Source organism: Hakea prostrata, chromosome 11 (assembly GCF_041222555.1).
Source record: "Hakea prostrata isolate BN-2017 chromosome 11, UWA_Hpros_2, whole genome shotgun sequence".
NCBI classification, from domain to species: Eukaryota; Viridiplantae; Streptophyta; class Magnoliopsida; order Proteales; family Proteaceae; genus Hakea; species Hakea prostrata.
In genome coordinates, this window is record NC_142610.1 from 13,319,394 (window position 1) to 13,336,503 (window position 17,110).

General features: G+C 36.9%; 2 protein-coding genes across 4 annotated transcripts; both read right to left on the bottom strand.

Moving 5' to 3' along the window:
• On the bottom strand, nucleotides 1–5,600 carry LOC149000185 (uncharacterized). Its single transcript, XM_089140532.1, has 5 exons — nucleotides 4,846–5,600; nucleotides 3,389–3,425; nucleotides 2,665–2,901; nucleotides 2,269–2,316; nucleotides 1–718 (listed from the first exon to the last, which is right to left on the bottom strand). The coding sequence occupies exons 1-5, from the start codon at nucleotides 5,160–5,162 to the stop codon at nucleotides 341–343; spliced, it is 1,017 nt and encodes a 338-aa protein (XP_088996658.1). The 5' UTR covers nucleotides 5,163–5,600; the 3' UTR covers nucleotides 1–340.
• A 3,173-nt stretch (nucleotides 5,601–8,773) lies between these two features.
• On the bottom strand, nucleotides 8,774–17,060 carry LOC149000186 (Exostosin family protein). 3 transcript variants are annotated; one of them, XM_089140128.1, is made up of 10 exons: nucleotides 16,262–17,059; nucleotides 15,859–16,032; nucleotides 13,008–13,165; nucleotides 12,771–12,918; nucleotides 12,238–12,353; nucleotides 12,006–12,144; nucleotides 11,049–11,159; nucleotides 10,705–10,773; nucleotides 9,507–9,632; nucleotides 8,774–8,831 (listed from the first exon to the last, which is right to left on the bottom strand). In XM_089140128.1, the coding sequence occupies exons 1-9, from the start codon at nucleotides 16,820–16,822 to the stop codon at nucleotides 9,510–9,512; spliced, it is 1,599 nt and encodes a 532-aa protein (XP_088996254.1). In that variant the 5' UTR covers nucleotides 16,823–17,059; the 3' UTR covers nucleotides 8,774–8,831; nucleotides 9,507–9,509. The 3 variants fall into 3 exon arrangements, with proteins under 3 accessions (XP_088996254.1, XP_088996253.1, XP_088996256.1); XM_089140127.1 differs by lacking the exon at nucleotides 8,774–8,831 and having other exon boundaries at nucleotides 9,211–9,632; nucleotides 16,262–17,058; XM_089140130.1 differs by lacking the exons at nucleotides 8,774–8,831; nucleotides 9,507–9,632 and having other exon boundaries at nucleotides 11,049–11,155; nucleotides 16,262–17,060.
• Between the last annotated feature and the right edge of the window lie 50 nt (nucleotides 17,061–17,110).

Here is a 17,110-nt window from a genome sequence, read left to right on the forward strand (position 1 = left end):
TTATGTCATCTTGTATCATTTGAATCAGCAAACACATAAAGGAAGTACATTGTCTTACGATTTCATTCACTAAGGATCAAATGGTTCATAATGTGCTACGATGAATTAGGTAGAGATATAAAAGGAACAACTCCTGGAGGGGGAAGAGAAAAACCCATACAAAGCATTTATTACTTTCTGCTTCTAATTGCACTCTCACTGCACTGCACTGCACAGTGCATGTTACAGGGGTTAGCAATTTCAGCAATTTCTGTACAATCACATCAACTATCACAAGTTGAATCTCTCCATCAATGTATTACCCTCCACATTAACATCAATCATCCATTCCCCGGCACTACTATGCCCGGCAACATCGCCAGCATGACAATCTTATGCACCTTGGTTTGGGACATTTAGGGCATGTGGGGCATCTAGGCCATTCAGGCCAAGAACAAAGTCTTACTCTACAGCACCTGTTAGTATTAAATGGGTTGCAAGTTGTGTTATTAGATTTCATCGGCTGTTGACGAAGGCCTTGCATAATCTTTTTTAGGCGGATCTCAGTCGTCATGCTCTCCATCTCTTGGATGAATCTGCATACATGGCGAATGTAGTCAGGGTAGAGCTCCAAATTGCAATGTCCACCTCCTTTGATCCATAATGGATCATATGGTTCCCTTGCCAATTCCCACAAACCCTTTCCATGGAACCAATTCACTACATCGTCTTCTGTACCCTGTAAAATATTAACTAGCAATGCTTTAAGATTCGTGAGAAGAATAATTTCATGCAGAACTTCAGAGACAATGAGAAACAGATAAAACTCTTATGCACAGAGATTACCACCTAAAGGAAGGTGAATGAAGGAGTAGATTTACTAGACACCTAATGTTTTAAAAGATTAAGAACTCAGGTATTGCAGTCACACACACATCAGCTGTGTCTCTAAGTTGTAGATGTAGACTTTCACATAGCCAGGCCAAATGTTCTTAAAATTGTTGTCACCCTTACCCAGAGCAAATCAACTAAATGCAGGACCACCATATTTTTGCTGATTAGGTCAATGTATATATCAGAACAGAAGTCATACTGGTTACTAGAACAACCCACCCATTTTTTTAGGCTAGTTAGAGCAAACAGAGCCAATATATAAAAAGAAAATCGGATCTGAACTGGCTCCAATCATGATCAATAGAAAACAGAGAGATTTCTTCAACATACGCCTAGCTATTTATGCTAGTTTCCCACCAAATTTTTAGGCCCTTCTCCCCTCTTTTCCCCTAATGATAAAGTAGATTCTTCCCTAAAAGGGAAAATAGGAGAAGATGAATGACTCGATCCCTTTCATAAAGCCAGATACGAATCATGTAGAAATGCACAATCATTACCTAAGGATATAATATATGACTGACATCTATATACAAGGATTCTATAAATTACTAGCCATTCAAAATGAATGCATTACCTTGTCATGCATGTTTTCATCCTAAAGCAGCTCATTAATTTAGGACTTTTAAGTGTCACCAAGGAGACAATAGAAAAACTTTTCCATTGGAAGATCTCAAAACAGGAGAAATGAGAGCTTCCTCGACCACCATCCACACCAAGAATCCGGATTAATACAAAGTAATCCCAATACTTTTACCCAGACAGAGGAACTGGTGTTGGGCCCACCCATTAGCATTCAGAACCAACCAGTTCCCCCTCCCTCAGTTTATATGAATAGCACCATGGGGAGGGCTGAGCAGTTCTCTCTCCTTTTTGCTTGCTTTATCTTTCCCTTGTGTGTGCACACACCTCCAAAGACATGTGTTGTAGTCCTTCAGTTTGGAGTGTGGATCTCTGGTTGAAGGAAGCCTGAGAAGATTCCTACAAGTCACTTTTAAGGTGTTCTATCAAACAGTTGCACTGGGTTTAAAATCCCAGGCAATTGGAATCCTCATGCTAGGTTTTCCTCTTCCAATAAGATGAAACCCTAGCACCAATCTTTTCACACAGATATGCATCCGATAGGAAAGCTATGGTAAGTCATCTTTAATTTATTGAGACTTTTTCTGTTTGGTGACTGTGGTTTTTCCCCCAGAGTAGCTTTCTAATAATGGGGAATCTCTCTAGTCGTCTGTTGTAATTTGTTTTTCTAGTGTTAGCCTTTGTATTTTATTTTTGTTCTCAAGTATCATCAGTGACTTGTACAAAGTTCAAATCCCATGTCAATAGAGAGATGGGCTTAAAACAAACCTTGATTTAACATATTTGAAGAGGTAAAGATGTTAGGGATGCACTTACATGAATCACAAGCACTGGACACTTCACCTTCTGAACTTTGTTAACGTTCTGCAGTTTCAAGCATAATCAGTACCTCAACGAGTGACAACAGAATGAACACAAGACTAGCTGTGAACAGAAAATTCAAGAAAACTAGCCCGATGACAATCTAATAGCACACAAGACATGCAAAACACTTGCAGGAAATAAAAAAACCTCCCCAGTGGTGAAAGCTGAGTATCGATATTATAATATGATCATGGAACTTTTCATCTATTATATGTTCATTTTTCAGGATCCACCAAACGACTGATCCCATTAGCTATCTTCTATAACATAATCAGTAGTACAAAGTTTTCCATTTTATTATTGAAAATTCTCAACTGTATATATCACTGGCAGAAATGAGCTAATCACCTTATAAATGTCAAAGCAGAGTGTGACTTTCACATGACAGAGAACACGAATTCCAGAGAGTATGGCACTGTGAAGTACAACACCCCTCAGCCTTGGTAACCGAGCTGCCAAGTGCAATGTTGGTCCACTTCCAACTGATTGGCCGTATAAAATCAAGTTTTCCTGGCTAACTCCATACTCAGTCTCGAGACACTGATAGACCGCTTCAATGTCTGCGTAAGTATCAATTTCACTAGGCTGCATTACACATGTAAAGTACTAAGTCAGTAGACGTTTTGTTGATTTTTGTCTCATTACCATATCTGAAAACTTAGGTCTTACAGTCATGGCATTATCCCATGAAGAAAGCAAATGCCATTCTCAACAGCTGCATTGAAAGGACCCATATACACCATTTTTATGGCTACAAACAGGAAATCTTCCAATTGAGATATCAACATGATCCAAGACTGAACTTCTATTCAAGTGGTTTCATTTGGTTCATCCCTTGGCATATATACCACCAGGATTATCATCTCTCATAAAGTTGAGAGCTTTGAATACTTCAGATTTCATGTTCTCTGTTACTTTGAAATGCATAGGGAAATAATCAGTATAAACAAAGGTTAGCTATTATGTAGCAATTTAGTTACTTCCGCCAGCATAACAACGAACCTTTCCAAGAAACAAAAATAGAAGAAATGACCAAAGCAATTCGCATGGACTGAGTGGAATAACAGCATACCTTACCAGTTGAAGCTCCATAACCAGAATAGTCATACCTGCAGAAAAACATGTCAGAGGAGATCAAAACAAAATGTAGCAAAAATCCAACTTCATAAACAGATATGACTCTGAAGAATTTAAATTGAATGGTGATGACAATAACGCGTAGCGCATAACCAATTGGCACAAAAAATTCTGTGACATGTCAATAGCCCAAGTTTTAATGGTCGGGTAGACCCCATGGTCAGTTGGCCACCTACTTGCCCTCCAATGGTAGGTCAATTCATTCAAAACAAACAATAACTCAACATCATCCGAACTAAATGGGTTCAACTACGTGAAGCCTTGCCCTCTTATTGGCTCTATTCAAGATCATACCGTATGAAAGGCTAAGCTATGTGAGTCTTTCCTCACCATTTCTCCTTGGGCTATTTAAGCCAGCTTCGTAGACCAAACTCATCCGTAAATTCAGCTTTGTTTTTTCTTTTGAGGAACAGATAAAACCAAAACCAGCAAGTGAATCAAAGCTAGAAGACTTCCATAAATTTAGTGTGTATATATACATATGTAAACCAAGACAAAATCAATAATAAACAAATAGGGGATTGGTCAGACACTGACCAAAGTTGGCAACAAAGAACTGAAAATGACGGATACCATAAATGTCTGTAGTGGTTTGATTTTTAGAGACTCCTCAGTTTGATGTCTATCTTAATTGATATGAAAAAGAACCAACCAAGGCCTAACCAAACCAACCATTTGAAATCCTTCATTTCTGGTGAGTTTTAGCGAAGGAAAAGCTGGTAAATCCATATTCAAAAACCAAGAAATACAGGCTCCTTTGGCTTGCAAGCTATGCCACAACCACCCACCAGAAAAAGAAAAAATAATAATAAATAAATAAAGATACAAAGCCTTGAACAGTGATCACGCCTAAAAGTTTCTACTACACAAAGAAAAGAAGAGTACAATGTGGTGAACTAAGAACATGCCAGAAAATAAAAGAAGGTGAGAAAGGAAAGCAGTAAAAAGTAACAAGTGAAAAGTACAGAGAAAAGATAAACATTTCCAACATCAATATACAGAGACACGGACCTCAAAACTGACAGGAAGGGGAAGAATGCATTGCTTCACTTTAAACAAAGCAAACTTATCCATCGGGAAAAAAAAAGGAGATCCAGGTGAACTGTTTTCTTCTTTTCATTAACCTTTTTCCTATTGGGATAGGAAAAGCAATCCTAATCACTCAGTGGAGTATAGCTAAAAGCATGATATTACAGAAGCAACTATCTTTAATTATTTGATTCATAAAAATTACAATCAAACCTCAATTAAATCTATGAAAAGTTAAAACACAAACCCAGAAGGCCAGAACCAAGAACAAGATCAAAAGAAATCCAGTAAGATAATTTTGATCACAGCATACAAAAGAAACCCAGATAAAAGAAGAAGGGTGGTGAAGAATCATATACTAACCCCATGATATTGACCCTGAGATTGACCTTAAGCTGCGCAAACAGATCATATAGTTGTCCAAGATCAGCAGCATTGCCATGGGAGTAAAGCAGAGTGAGCCTCGCATAAGGGTTCCTGAGGTAGAAGGCTACGATCTTGTTACCACGCTTTGTGTCAAGCAACCAAACGTCAAAAGAAGTATCATCATGAGGGATTGACAAGGAAGAAGAGACCACCACCATCTTCCCATCTTCTTCTCTACGCTTGACCTGATAAGTTGAAGGCCTCGGTGGAAAAAATGCAAATTTCGCTGCAAGACACGAGACCATACACCCCATTCCCCCAAGTAAAATCCACAGAAACCCAACTCATTGACAGAACAAAAAACCCAAATGCATGTGTTTTCTGTAGCCAAAATGAAGATGGAAAACAGAGTAGCTACTCTGGTTTTTTGGGTTATTTGGAGCTCAGCTGCAAATGAAGTAGTCCTTGAAGAAAAAGGAAAACTGTGATTTTTCAGGGTACCCACCGTACAAGGGTCGTTCAGCAATGCTTGCAAATGGGGAAAAAAAAACTTGCAGAAATGGGTTAAATGACTATACGCCTCTTGTATGTATCAATCAATGTGAACCGACTGAGGTGCAGCAGAGACAGAGATACCTTGTAGGGACAGACGAAAGCAACACTGCTGAAACACAAACAAGCTCTTCTATAGTCGCATTTGAAAGTCAGAAACAAAACAAACGAAACAATGAGAAAAGAAAAGAAATAATAAAAGTGAGAGATTCCACACTCCACAGTGTCAGCATGGGAAGGAATCTATATACCACAATAATGTCAGTATGTTCCAACTTCCAACTCTACAAGTTGATAGAAAAATTTCCATCAATCACACGTGTGTGTGTTCATGTTGCAAGAACTGAGGAAGGCTGCAATCCTTGCCTTGAATGGCAAACCAATTCACTAGATTTGGTTATTCACCAACATCTTTTCCCTTTCATCTCAGTTTGAATATCTTAAATTTAGGTTTGTTAATTATAGGAGTGGTAACCTATTAAAAAATTTTTGGGGAAGGGGGTCTATTTTTTTTTTTTTTTTTTGTTTGTTGGGGGGGGTTTTTAAAAAAAACTTCTCCCCCCCCCTCAAAAAAATTCTCTTTAAAAAAAAAAAAAAAAATATAATAAATACATCCAACCCCCCCCTCCAACCACCCCCCCCCCTTTTTCATTTATATACACCCAAAAAAAAAAAACAAAAAATTTTTTTTTTTTCTCCCCCTCCCCCAGACATCAAAGCACAGTCAATGCTTCCCGATGAGTATAACCGATATGACACACATTGATACGTCTCTCTTTTTTTTCTTTTCTTACAGCATTACTAGATTGTACTAAAATGTGTTGGCCGTGTTGGCCAAGTATGATACAATATTAGAAGCAAGATTGTGTGTCTCTTAAAATTACCTGACCTATACAATATCCGATGCTGATACTTTAAACCTTAATCAAGATTTTCATTGCGACATATTGTAAGCACATGATTGTTAAAAATGATTAGGGACATTTTGATCATTTTTTCAAGTTTAGGGTTTTATCTATCTTGTTATGTATAGAGCAATTTCATCTTTTTCTTCCTATTGAAACTCAGCTCATCACTTGATTGTGAACGTAGTCTTTTAATGAACCACTCAAAATTCTTGCATTTTCATAATATTATGCATCATTACTCTCATAATTCATTCATTTCCCATTTTAAATTGAACCATTTATTAGAATATGAGATTCAATAAACCATAAATGGACAGTCGAAGTCCGCCTTCAAATTTGCATTTGTATTTGTTTAAGGGTGTCCAAATCTAGAAATTTCTTAGTGGAAAACGTTTATATCTATCTAGTAATTAACAAGGATTTGGATTTGAAATAATTGCTAATTGGATCGGCTACGTTAGAGTGAAGTATTAAGCATTTTTTTCCCTCTAAAAAGAGCTGATAATGGGATTTGGAAACCAATAATCAGTAATCAAAAAACACAAAATCGGAAAATCATAAGACAAAAAAAAAGACATTCAACAATTAGACATCGGATAGATTATCGGATATTCTATAAAGTTCTGGATTCGAATTTAAATGCCTTCTGTAAATTTGTGCTTGATATTGGATCAAATTTGTATAACAATTTTACTTACTGGATTTGGATTCAAATACTTAGTGTATTTGAGCTGAATCCAAGCTATTTACAAGTCTAAATGTAGATATTCAAGTATTATATTTTCTTTTGGCAGCTGACAACTTGTTCCATCTTTGACAGATCCATTGAATTGCATATTACCTGCTCATGCATAAGTAAAAACATATTCTCCAACTCAGTGATTCCCCCTTAGTCGAGGAGTTCCCTTAAATAATCAAAACAAAAGAAGAATTTGTTTAATTATTCTATCAACCATTGGAATGATTCAAAAGGCATCGTATTTATAACATTAATAATGATATTAATGCAACAAGGGCATGCTTTGTCCAAGAACCTTACCCATTAATTATTTCACTTAATAAAATAATAAACTATAAAGTTAATAAATATATCTTTGTCTCTTGTGTGATTTTCTCTTTTTTTATTTTTTGAACTCCATGATGAAGTTATCGAGGTTACTACAACATTGTAGCATGTTAGATTTCTGTCCCTTTGAATAATTTTGAATTGTGCAGTGATCTAGGTGCTTTATCAGAATTTTTTTTTTATTTATTTACATTTTTTTTGTGTGTGAGGAATTGAAGCTCACTCAACCCAATGTATGTGAACCTAAACTACATTCACACTATGTTCTTAGAAAGATTTGAGTTCTTGACCTCATATTTTATGGGTTTGATCGCTTTATTAATATCACTTTGTAGATTTTATTCGATTCATTTAGATCAGAAGTTCACTGGAAACATTTTACGCATACTTTGCTTTCATCTTGAACCCCGATCAAAAAGATATTGAAATTCTTGATCTCATGCTATGAAACGTTTATCTTTTACCGACTCAACTGAATCTTTGAGATGAGGATTTACTTGATTTTGCATTTGAAATAATCAATGCAAACACATGCTCCCTCACATGAAACACAAGGTCATGTTGGGCATTGGAATCAATGGGTCCATATCTTCTTTTTCTTTTTCTCTTAACCAAATGGGTCCATATCAAATGATCTCCTTTGGTGGAGTTGATTTCTTTGACCGAGGGTTTGATTTTGTGACTTCAAGTTGACCATAATTATAGGGTTTGGGAAGTTAATGTCTTTTCTATGCAATTTTTTTTATGAGTAGGAGATTGTTTGTGGTCCTTGCATCAATAAAAAAAAGCTAATGAGAACACATGTAAGGCATCAATATAAACAAGATCTAAAGTCTTGATTATAAGATGCACACAACCAAAAAGTGAGTTATTTTCTCATTTCTTTCTTTCATTTTTTTAATGATTTAATTTAATTCACATTGGTGGGATAGAGAATCATTACCCTGTGTTTTTATGATGGAAACGCCACATAGAAAGCCTCTTTAATTTTGTTCTTTAGGTTTGTGACAAGACAGATTAAAGGAGCCTACAATTTTTGAACAAATGATTCTACTTCCCTGCTAAAAATGTCAGATTTCAGTTTGAAAAATAAATATCTCCTTGAAAATTTAAGTAATTAAAAATCTTGAAAATTTAAGTAATTAAAAAGCTTGTGCAAATTTATTTATTTTTTGATAAAAATTTTCACTTTATAAAGAAAGCAAAACTAAAGCCACAAAGATCAAATCTACAAATCACAAATCAGGAAGCGAAAATAGGCCCAACAGTCGCTACTGCTAGAGACTCTGCCTTCTTAACTAGGTGATCAACAACAGAGCTGACCAGCCTAGAAACAAAGTTAAAATTACAGAGTTCAAAATAGGAAATAAAATGTTTGATATCTGCAATGATACGTGCGAGGCCGGTTTCCTTCAATCTCCCCAAGAAGTTTACTTTACAATGGATGGCCGGCCTCCCTTCAGCATTAAATTCAATGGTTAAAGAGGGGAAAGAAGTACTACAGAATTGTAATTTTTCTTCATGTGATGCATAAAAGCTCCATTTGCCCAGAAACAGTTGAGATGTACAGAATTCAAAATGGGAAGTAAAATGTTTGATATCTGCAATGATATGTGCGAACTTTGCAGGCTGGGTTCCTTCAATCTCCCCAAGAAGTTTACTTCACAGTGGATGGATTGCATCGCTTCTGCATTAAATGTCAATGTTTAGAGATAATTCAAGGGAAAGAAGCACTATCGAGATTTGTAATCGTTTTGTTCAAATGATGGATACAAACTCGCCTAGTATCGTATGGTATCGTGGGATACTTTAAACCTCGATCCAGATTATCTCATGTTTGTGCATCCATTTAACTTGTCAAATCATCTTATCACACAGCCGAACCCCAGAAAGAAAACCTCAATTTATGATTTTAAAAAAAATCACCACTGTTTATGATGGATAAATGCGTTTAAGTTATAATTAAAGACAAGATTCCTGCATTACCTTTTTTGTTCCATTAATGTCTCATAATTACAAACAGAAAATAAAACATTAAAAAAAAATCAAAGAAAGAAGCATATGGCCCTCACAATGAGTAAAAACTTAGTGGCAGGGATCACTAAAGTTCCTAGAAATACAGGCTGCCTTACCAATCAGGATGATGAGCTTGTGTGATTTGCAGGTCTACAATCACAAGTGCATACGCTTCTGGATTCTTTCACAACACGCTGCGATCGACGGATGTGCAGCTTTATGTTCAACAACTTGCTCGCAATCTGCACATCATTGCAAGAGAAAGACATTAGAATTAATGAATAAACAAACAAACAACTGATGGTTCAGCATCTTCTTATGCAGAAATTAGTTCAATTCCTGATGTATTTTGTTTTTCTAATTAATTATGGACTAAGGAAAAGACACCACCATAAGAAAGAAAGATGTCTCAGTTAGGGATGGGAACAGGAAAAAGGATTCATGGAAGCATTTAGTCTAGTTTTCGTTGAGCTATGAAAACTGAATTCCAACTCATCCATCTGGGTATTCTCCAGTTTGATAGATCCCTGTTTGTAAGTTCCACCTTCCTAGAAGAGTAATTCCCCAAAGGCCCAACCACTGGGGAAAGTTGAATTCTCCAAACAATACAACAACAAACTCAGCATTATCCCAACTTAATAGGGTTGGCTGCATGGATGATGGAACCAAGCAAAACAAAGTAGAAGGGGATGAAAAGACGGGAAAAGAACTGAAGAGATAATAAAAATGCAAAAAGACAACAGAACGGTGAGGAATTAAAGGGAAAATATGGGAAATAAAAGAAAACAGGTGCATCCCTGCAAGTCAGAAGTAGCATAGCCCAATGAGGGCTACTAGTGGATCCATGCAATCCAGTCAGCTCTATCCAAGGTCATACATAAAACAAAGACCTAGACTACAGATGTCATTGCTAAAAGGTCCTATGCTCATCTTAGGCCTTCCACTAGTTCTTTTACCAACTTCATTTGGGATGATATCACTCCTCTTTACTGGAGTCTCCTAGGCCTCCAATGCACAAGACCATATTCCCTCAAACGACAATTTTGAACCTTACAAGACAATTCCCAAGTCAATTCTAGAATCAAAATGTTCGGCCACCTCTACTGCACTAGAATTTTATTATAGGTTGATGGTGGTCCAATGAGGGACCACAACCCATCAGCAATCGATCCATCATATCTACCATTGCAGTCATTGAATTTTGATGCTGCTAAACAGAAAAGTTGACTGCAGAGATCCACACCATGCAAGGTAAAAATATTGCAAACAAAAACTCATCTTAGTTGGAACAAAAAGGAAGAGAGAATAACAAACCATTCTCCAAGTCAAATCCTCTGGACCAAAAGGTTGAGCAGGACTGGAATAAAGGAAATGCCTTGAGTACTGAAAATCATAATACCAACCAACAGGATGTTTTAGAAGGAATCAAAGAAATATTAGGAAACAAACACGAAAATTAATACATAACAGAAGAGTGCAAGGTGCAAGCAGGTGGCCTTCAGCAACTGAGCAGCAGCAAAGTGACCACCTACGGCAGCATAACTTTGCAAAAACATGATCTCCAAAGGCAAGTTCTTCTAACCAGTTAGTGCTATCATAGAAACTACAATTAAGAAATAAGCCAGGCAAGTAAGCACTTTCATAAGGTAATCCCAAACCTTAGCAAGGTTTGCACGCATTTCTCTGATCTGATCAGGACCTATGCTCTTGAGAAATGACACAAGCCAGCCTGGTCGAACTGCATCACTTGAAGAAACAAATAGAACTATCTACATATAACAACCAAGGGCACGAGTCAGCAATAACCAATCAAGAGTAACTGAAATTCCATGGTCATGTATAAGCAATAACCAACTAAGAGTAACCCAAAATTCATATGATCATGCATATTTATGAAATCCTTGAGGAAAAACAAGCAGAGCGCCATATTCCCCCATGATTTCATCTTTGGAATTCAAAACCTAAGATCAGGGTTCTCTTACAAAACTGGTGAACAACAATAAGGACACTTAAGAATCCCCCATGATTGGAATATTCTCTATACAATGATAATGCACTTCATCTTTGAAGTCATATAACCCAAAAATCTACAGAAGAAATGGTAACCTCTTCTGCAAATCGGCAAGCCTCAAAGAAATTCCAAATGAACTGGAAAAATTCAGTAGAGTATTTTAGCTTAGCAAAGGGTGAAAATAAAAAAAATAAAAAATAAATAAAAGAATAAATTGGTTATTTGGTTTGCCATAGTGAAAATTACATTCACTGGAGAAATTTCAACCCTAGTCAGCAAGCAATGAAACCAAAAGCAAAAAATGACACATGCAGAAACACGCACATGGTAGTTGCACGCATTTAGGTTCATCAAGCTGAAAGTAGTGAAATCATTTAGTGGCTAAATTTTTCTTGGATAAATATAAAGATAGTGACAAAATTTTGTTTCCATTAATTTACAAACTTCCATCCACTTTGTAAATTTCAGTTTTCTCTCTAGTAGTTCAAATAGATTCAATTTAAAATTGCCAGTCTATATTTCCCTGTTTAAACAGTTCCTTTATCCCTTACAATTACTAATTTTACATACAGTGCAGACACAAGATTCGGAGATAGATATATACCTTCCTGTAATCTAGAATTCCTTCAAAAGGAAGTTCCAGCTCATCACTGACTACAACAGGGATACAACCACTAACAATAGCATCAAACAGCCTTGCAGAAGATGGAGTATCACCAGCAGGACTTAAGCAAAAAATAGATCTTGTATCCAAAAAAATAAAAGAGTAGTCATATACATAAAGTAATTAAACCAGATTTGCAGTCGAGAAATGTTAGAATTTAGTAAAATTTTACTTGCGCATTCCATCTGAAGCTGCTTTTTTGCCAGCCTCTCCAGCAGTTCCTTCAGCTATAGAAACACCTTCTACACCATTAAGTTCTGCAACAAGTTTTCCACGAATCTTTCCCCCCTGACAACAACAAAAGAAAGATTTAGCATTCATAGCTAGCAAGAAGAATAGGGCAGAAATCTAAATTAATATTGCAGTACTCCAGCCAGGATGTATGCTGCCATACAGAAGGATTCATTATTCAAGCCAGGATGACCGTTGCCAAGCAGAAAGATTCACTTTTCATATCTCATGTCATACACTGGATGCATTTAAAGGGAGGCTAAAGCCAATACTCAAATGAATCCTCATATAAAGTTATGTTATGACAACAACATGAACAAGCAGATTATCACCATTAATAGATATCATGTAATTATCATGAACCTATTCCCCACCCCCATGCCAAAAAGAAAGTAGAAATTAAATAAAGAGAAAAGAAAAAGAAAGACAGAATCAATAGATATATGTCAGTGATTTTTGGCCAGGCATTCTTACTGCATTTCTTTTAAGCCTCCCACGGAAAAAAAGCAGAGTGCTTCTCTTTGATTCAGCTTCTGCAAAGCATTTTGCATCACATATTTCTACATTCGGGACATATGGTAGAATGACGTCTTTTTCCAGCCAAACCTGACCAGGCTTGTACCTGAACATTCACAACCAACAAGTTTAACTGCTAAAACATGTAACCACACTAATAAAATTTGCACATAAAGTGTCGGTTCAGATCATAACCAGTTTCCTGTGGAATCCATATCAGGCAGTAGCCAAATCGCCTTCTTCATAAACTTACGTACTGACTTGAATGACCAAGGATGATGAACTGGAAGTATATGGTCTCTTCCTTCAGATCGCTTCCATGCAGGTTGCTCCGTCACCCATTGCAAAGCCTCCTGCATCCACAGGAGTGCATGTAACAACTTTAAATCTAGAAATTTAAGGTTACAAACTCATATTGTATCAACCTGATTCAATAAGAAGACAGCATCTACACTGTAAAATTACCATAACTAACATCAATGAACAAATAAGTCCAAAAGCTATCATCTTCTTGCTATTAATACAAGTCAGACAGAACCAGCAGAAGTCATGCAGAGGTTAAATCCAACAGAGGGAGCCTTCAAAATGATTAACCAGGACTCACCCATTGAGTTTAACCTGCAGTAGGTTCCATGAAACATAATCTTCAGAATTCATTTTCCACATCATTAAGAGTTCTGTTTTTCACTTCACTTTGCACTGGTTTCTGGGAATCCTAAGATTAACAACTTGGGTCCATTTAGTTTATTTCTCTACCATTATAGGATAGAGATGCAATGGCATAAGTCTTACCAGACAGGTGTCTATAGTTAATCAGAACTGCCTACAGTATCATTCAATAGAACCAAGAATGGAACCATAGTGGTAACGCTTCTCTCAAGTCTCCATTCATGCCAAAGTGCACTGAATTATACAATTTGCTGAGAAGCCCAATCAACACAATGGTAATTCTTCCCCATATGTAGCTTGCAGATTATTCTTTCTTGCACACATCAAATAAAAAATAACACAATCATTTACAAACCATAAAATTGAAAATTTGGTCAGCCTATCATAAAGCTGTCTTGAAAGAGGAAATAACACTACAAAGCCCTCTCCTCCACAAAGAGCAGGATTAAGTCTAGCAACTTATGGAACTCCCATCCCATTAATCTGGTTGAAGTCCTTAATATCTTGAGCACCATAGCCTTCTGAATCAGATAAACAAATTTAAAACTTACATTTCCCACGAAGAGGCATTCATTAACTTGCTGAAAGTCTAAATCCATCAATATAGATTGCAGGTCTCTATCAGAATATTATCTCTTTTTGTTTCATCAAACACACATTAATAACATCATGACTGAAACCCCTCTCCTGTAATCATATCAGAATCAGGAAATTACCAAATTCAATTCATCCAATCCTGCACAATAAGTGCTCTTCAGCTGGCAGGAAATCCTGCAGAAACCCTATAGGGCTGATCCCACTAGATCATCCTCTGTGGGTTGAATATCTAACCTAAATGACCAAAGAGAATTTCCTCTCACTTTTGCACAAGCAGTTTGTAGGACAATACTGCCATACTGGCACATTTATTAAACACCAAATCAGCATTGGAATTTTGGCACCAGCAAATTCCTTTGACGGGTGTCATTCATTTGAAATACTCCACAGCATCATTGTCAATATCACATTCTCCACCAAGAAAGCACCTTCATTCTCCGCTTTTTAAGCTCAGACATGACTCAAAATGTGGGTGAATAAATATGCTTCACTTCCACAATTCTTCACATTTCATAGGTGGGCTCAGGGTTAGCCATATGAATAAATATGATTCACAATTAGTGATGCATCATGCAGTACCCTTTAACTGGTTGGACAACCATGATAAGCTTGGGTCACCCAAGCCCAGACAGAACTGTTCCAACAAGAGTTGGAATGTATTATTTATTTAGCATTTTATTTACTTCAGCCATTTATTTATTTTAGGTTGAGCAAGTATGAGTTTCACTTAAGTTGCAAATTATTTCATACTTTGATTAGTGATCATGTCCCCCAACCCCCCCCCCCCCCCCCCCCCAAAAAAAAAAAAACCTGCATGTAAACCCAAAATAAGCAGTAAAGTAAATTTAATAGAAGTTTATATGGATTTACTATTTGTGAGTATGTGATTGTGTGATCTCTTCCCATCCTCCTGCAACTCCCCCCCCCACCAATTAGCATATGGAATAAAATGGCACACTATCTAGTGACTTCTGAGCAAAAATACACAGAAAATGAATCCAAAAAAGAAGCAATCCATACGCAAGTTATGAGAAATTGAGTGAACAGCCTTTTGGCTGGAGCTGGCAAGCTCAAGATCCAAAGAAATCAGGGCATTTCTCCAACGTTTATATCAAAATCTTAGTTGTCAAGGTGTTGCCTAGACATGTGTTGCTTCAGGAAAAGGGAAATAAGGGAGAAAATGATGGGAAAAGGGGAAATGGAACGAAATGAGAAAGAAAGGAAAATTACAGGAACGAGGAAGAAAAAGAATAAGAAAACACACTTTGAATGAGAATAAGCAAACAAAATGGGGCACATTTTCCTCAAGTAAGGTGTTTTGCCTTAGTTGCCTGGAAACCATCATGTCTCGCCTTGGCACCATCACAGCTACAATAAACACCCTAGTAACCTACTTTAGAGCAGAGTAACCTTCTCCAGCTTAACATCTCTACATTTATCTTCTTCAATCACATTCGTCATCCATTCAGACAAGTGCTTGTTTATTTTTCTCGTTGATAATTAGTATTCCAATCCAAGTACAGAAGAAAAAAATAGTACAAACTTTGAGATGATAATAATCCAGGAGCATGGTTCGTTCCACATCCATATACACTTAATTGGTATATATAAATAGTGGAAAAATCACTTATAATTAAATCTCATGATTATGCTAAAGGATGAAGGTCTTGTATGTTTTTATGTTATTACTGTAATTGTTCTTCGAAATACTAGCCAACATGCAAATTTAGATGTGAAAATAAAGACAGCTACAAAATAAACCTTGGAGATGCGTCCACACCCTGTAAAGTGCTTTGCATTGCTGTTTCTCCAATAAGAAGAAGCTGATGGTAGTAAAGAATGGAATGTAAAACAAGTCCGCCTCCTCTTGTTGTTGAACCCTAATTACATTCTTCAAAAGTCTCTCTGATTCTGGCGCAATCAGATCAGCCCATAACCAATAATCGATTGAATGCTGCAGATAACAAAAAAAAAATTAAATAACCATCTGTCAGCTATTTTGGTTCATTCAAAAAAAGAAAGAAAAAAAGAAGAAGAAGCAGAATTTCCGATGGAAGCTGGTGACCACGCCCATTTCAAGAACAAAACCAATGAAGAATCTCAGTAAATCGCAAGATTGCTTTTAACATCTCAAATCACTAAAATTGCTGTATTCAGCTCTTCAGTAAAGAGAAAATCAAAACCTGTTCGATCAGACGATGTACAGGGCTTCCATTAGACGTTAGATTCGTTGTCTCCTTGTAAGTATTCCTAAATAACCACAGAAGATCATACGTGAATTTCGCCGGCATTTCGTAAACGTAGACTCTAAGTACCGAAGGCAATGATGGCAACGCAGCAGGATAAAGTGGGTCCTCATAAATTCTCTTCATCTCACTCTTCCAGACCAAATTGTCCAGCTTCCTCACAGCCTCTCCATCACTGAACACTGAACCATTGGAACCATCCTCAGATTTTGGAAGTTGAGCTCTGGAAGTAAGGAATTTCTCCAGAGAGACAAGGAATGAGAATTCTGGATTGTAAGAACTAGGGTTTCGGAAGAGAGGAAAGTTAGAGGAGGAGGACTTAGGGTTTCTGTAATTGATTGCAGAGTGAGAGGATGAGGAAGAGAAAAAGAAGAAGACTAAGCCGAGACCAACAAGAAGGGGTGTGAAGAAGTAAAGAGCAGATCTGGCAGCAGGTGGCAATGAAACAGAAGGAGATCTTCCTCCTCTAGCGAACGAGGAGAAATGTTTTCCAGCCATGTTCGATCGAAACACGGCAAAACGCAAGGGAAGTTGCAGAAACTTATCAGTGGTTGTGGACTTGTGAGAGGAATTTCCCAGGATCAACGCAACGCATTTCTGGGTGTTTCTCCGCTAGAATCATCTTTATAGTTTTTCTGTAAGTAGAAGGAAAGTGATCACCATTGTCCATTCGTCATTGAGAAGCATTTATGCTGTAGATCTGCTTTCGGATGAACCATTGAATGATCAATCCTGGCAGGCAAAAAAAACAGCACAGACTGCAAATCTGTTGGTTCGGGCCGGTTT

Coding starts and splice junctions, on each gene's coding strand:
- LOC149000185 (XM_089140532.1), bottom strand. CDS start 5,162: ATGGGGTGTATGGTCTCGTGTCTTGCAGCGAAATTTGCATTTTTTCCA. Junction 3,426..4,845: donor CTCAGGGTCAATATCATGGG/GTTAGTATATGA, acceptor GTTTTTCTGCAG/GTATGACTATTCTGGTTATG. Junction 719..2,268: donor GTCCAGTGCTTGTGATTCAT/GTAAGTGCATCC, acceptor AATATTTTACAG/GGTACAGAAGACGATGTAGT.
- LOC149000186 (XM_089140128.1), bottom strand. CDS start 16,822: ATGGCTGGAAAACATTTCTCCTCGTTCGCTAGAGGAGGAAGATCTCCT. Junction 13,166..15,858: donor AATGCAAAGCACTTTACAGG/GTGTGGACGCAT, acceptor CTGTGGATGCAG/GAGGCTTTGCAATGGGTGAC. Junction 12,145..12,237: donor GCTTCAGATGGAATGCGCAA/GTAAAATTTTAC, acceptor TTTGGATACAAG/ATCTATTTTTTGCTTAAGTC.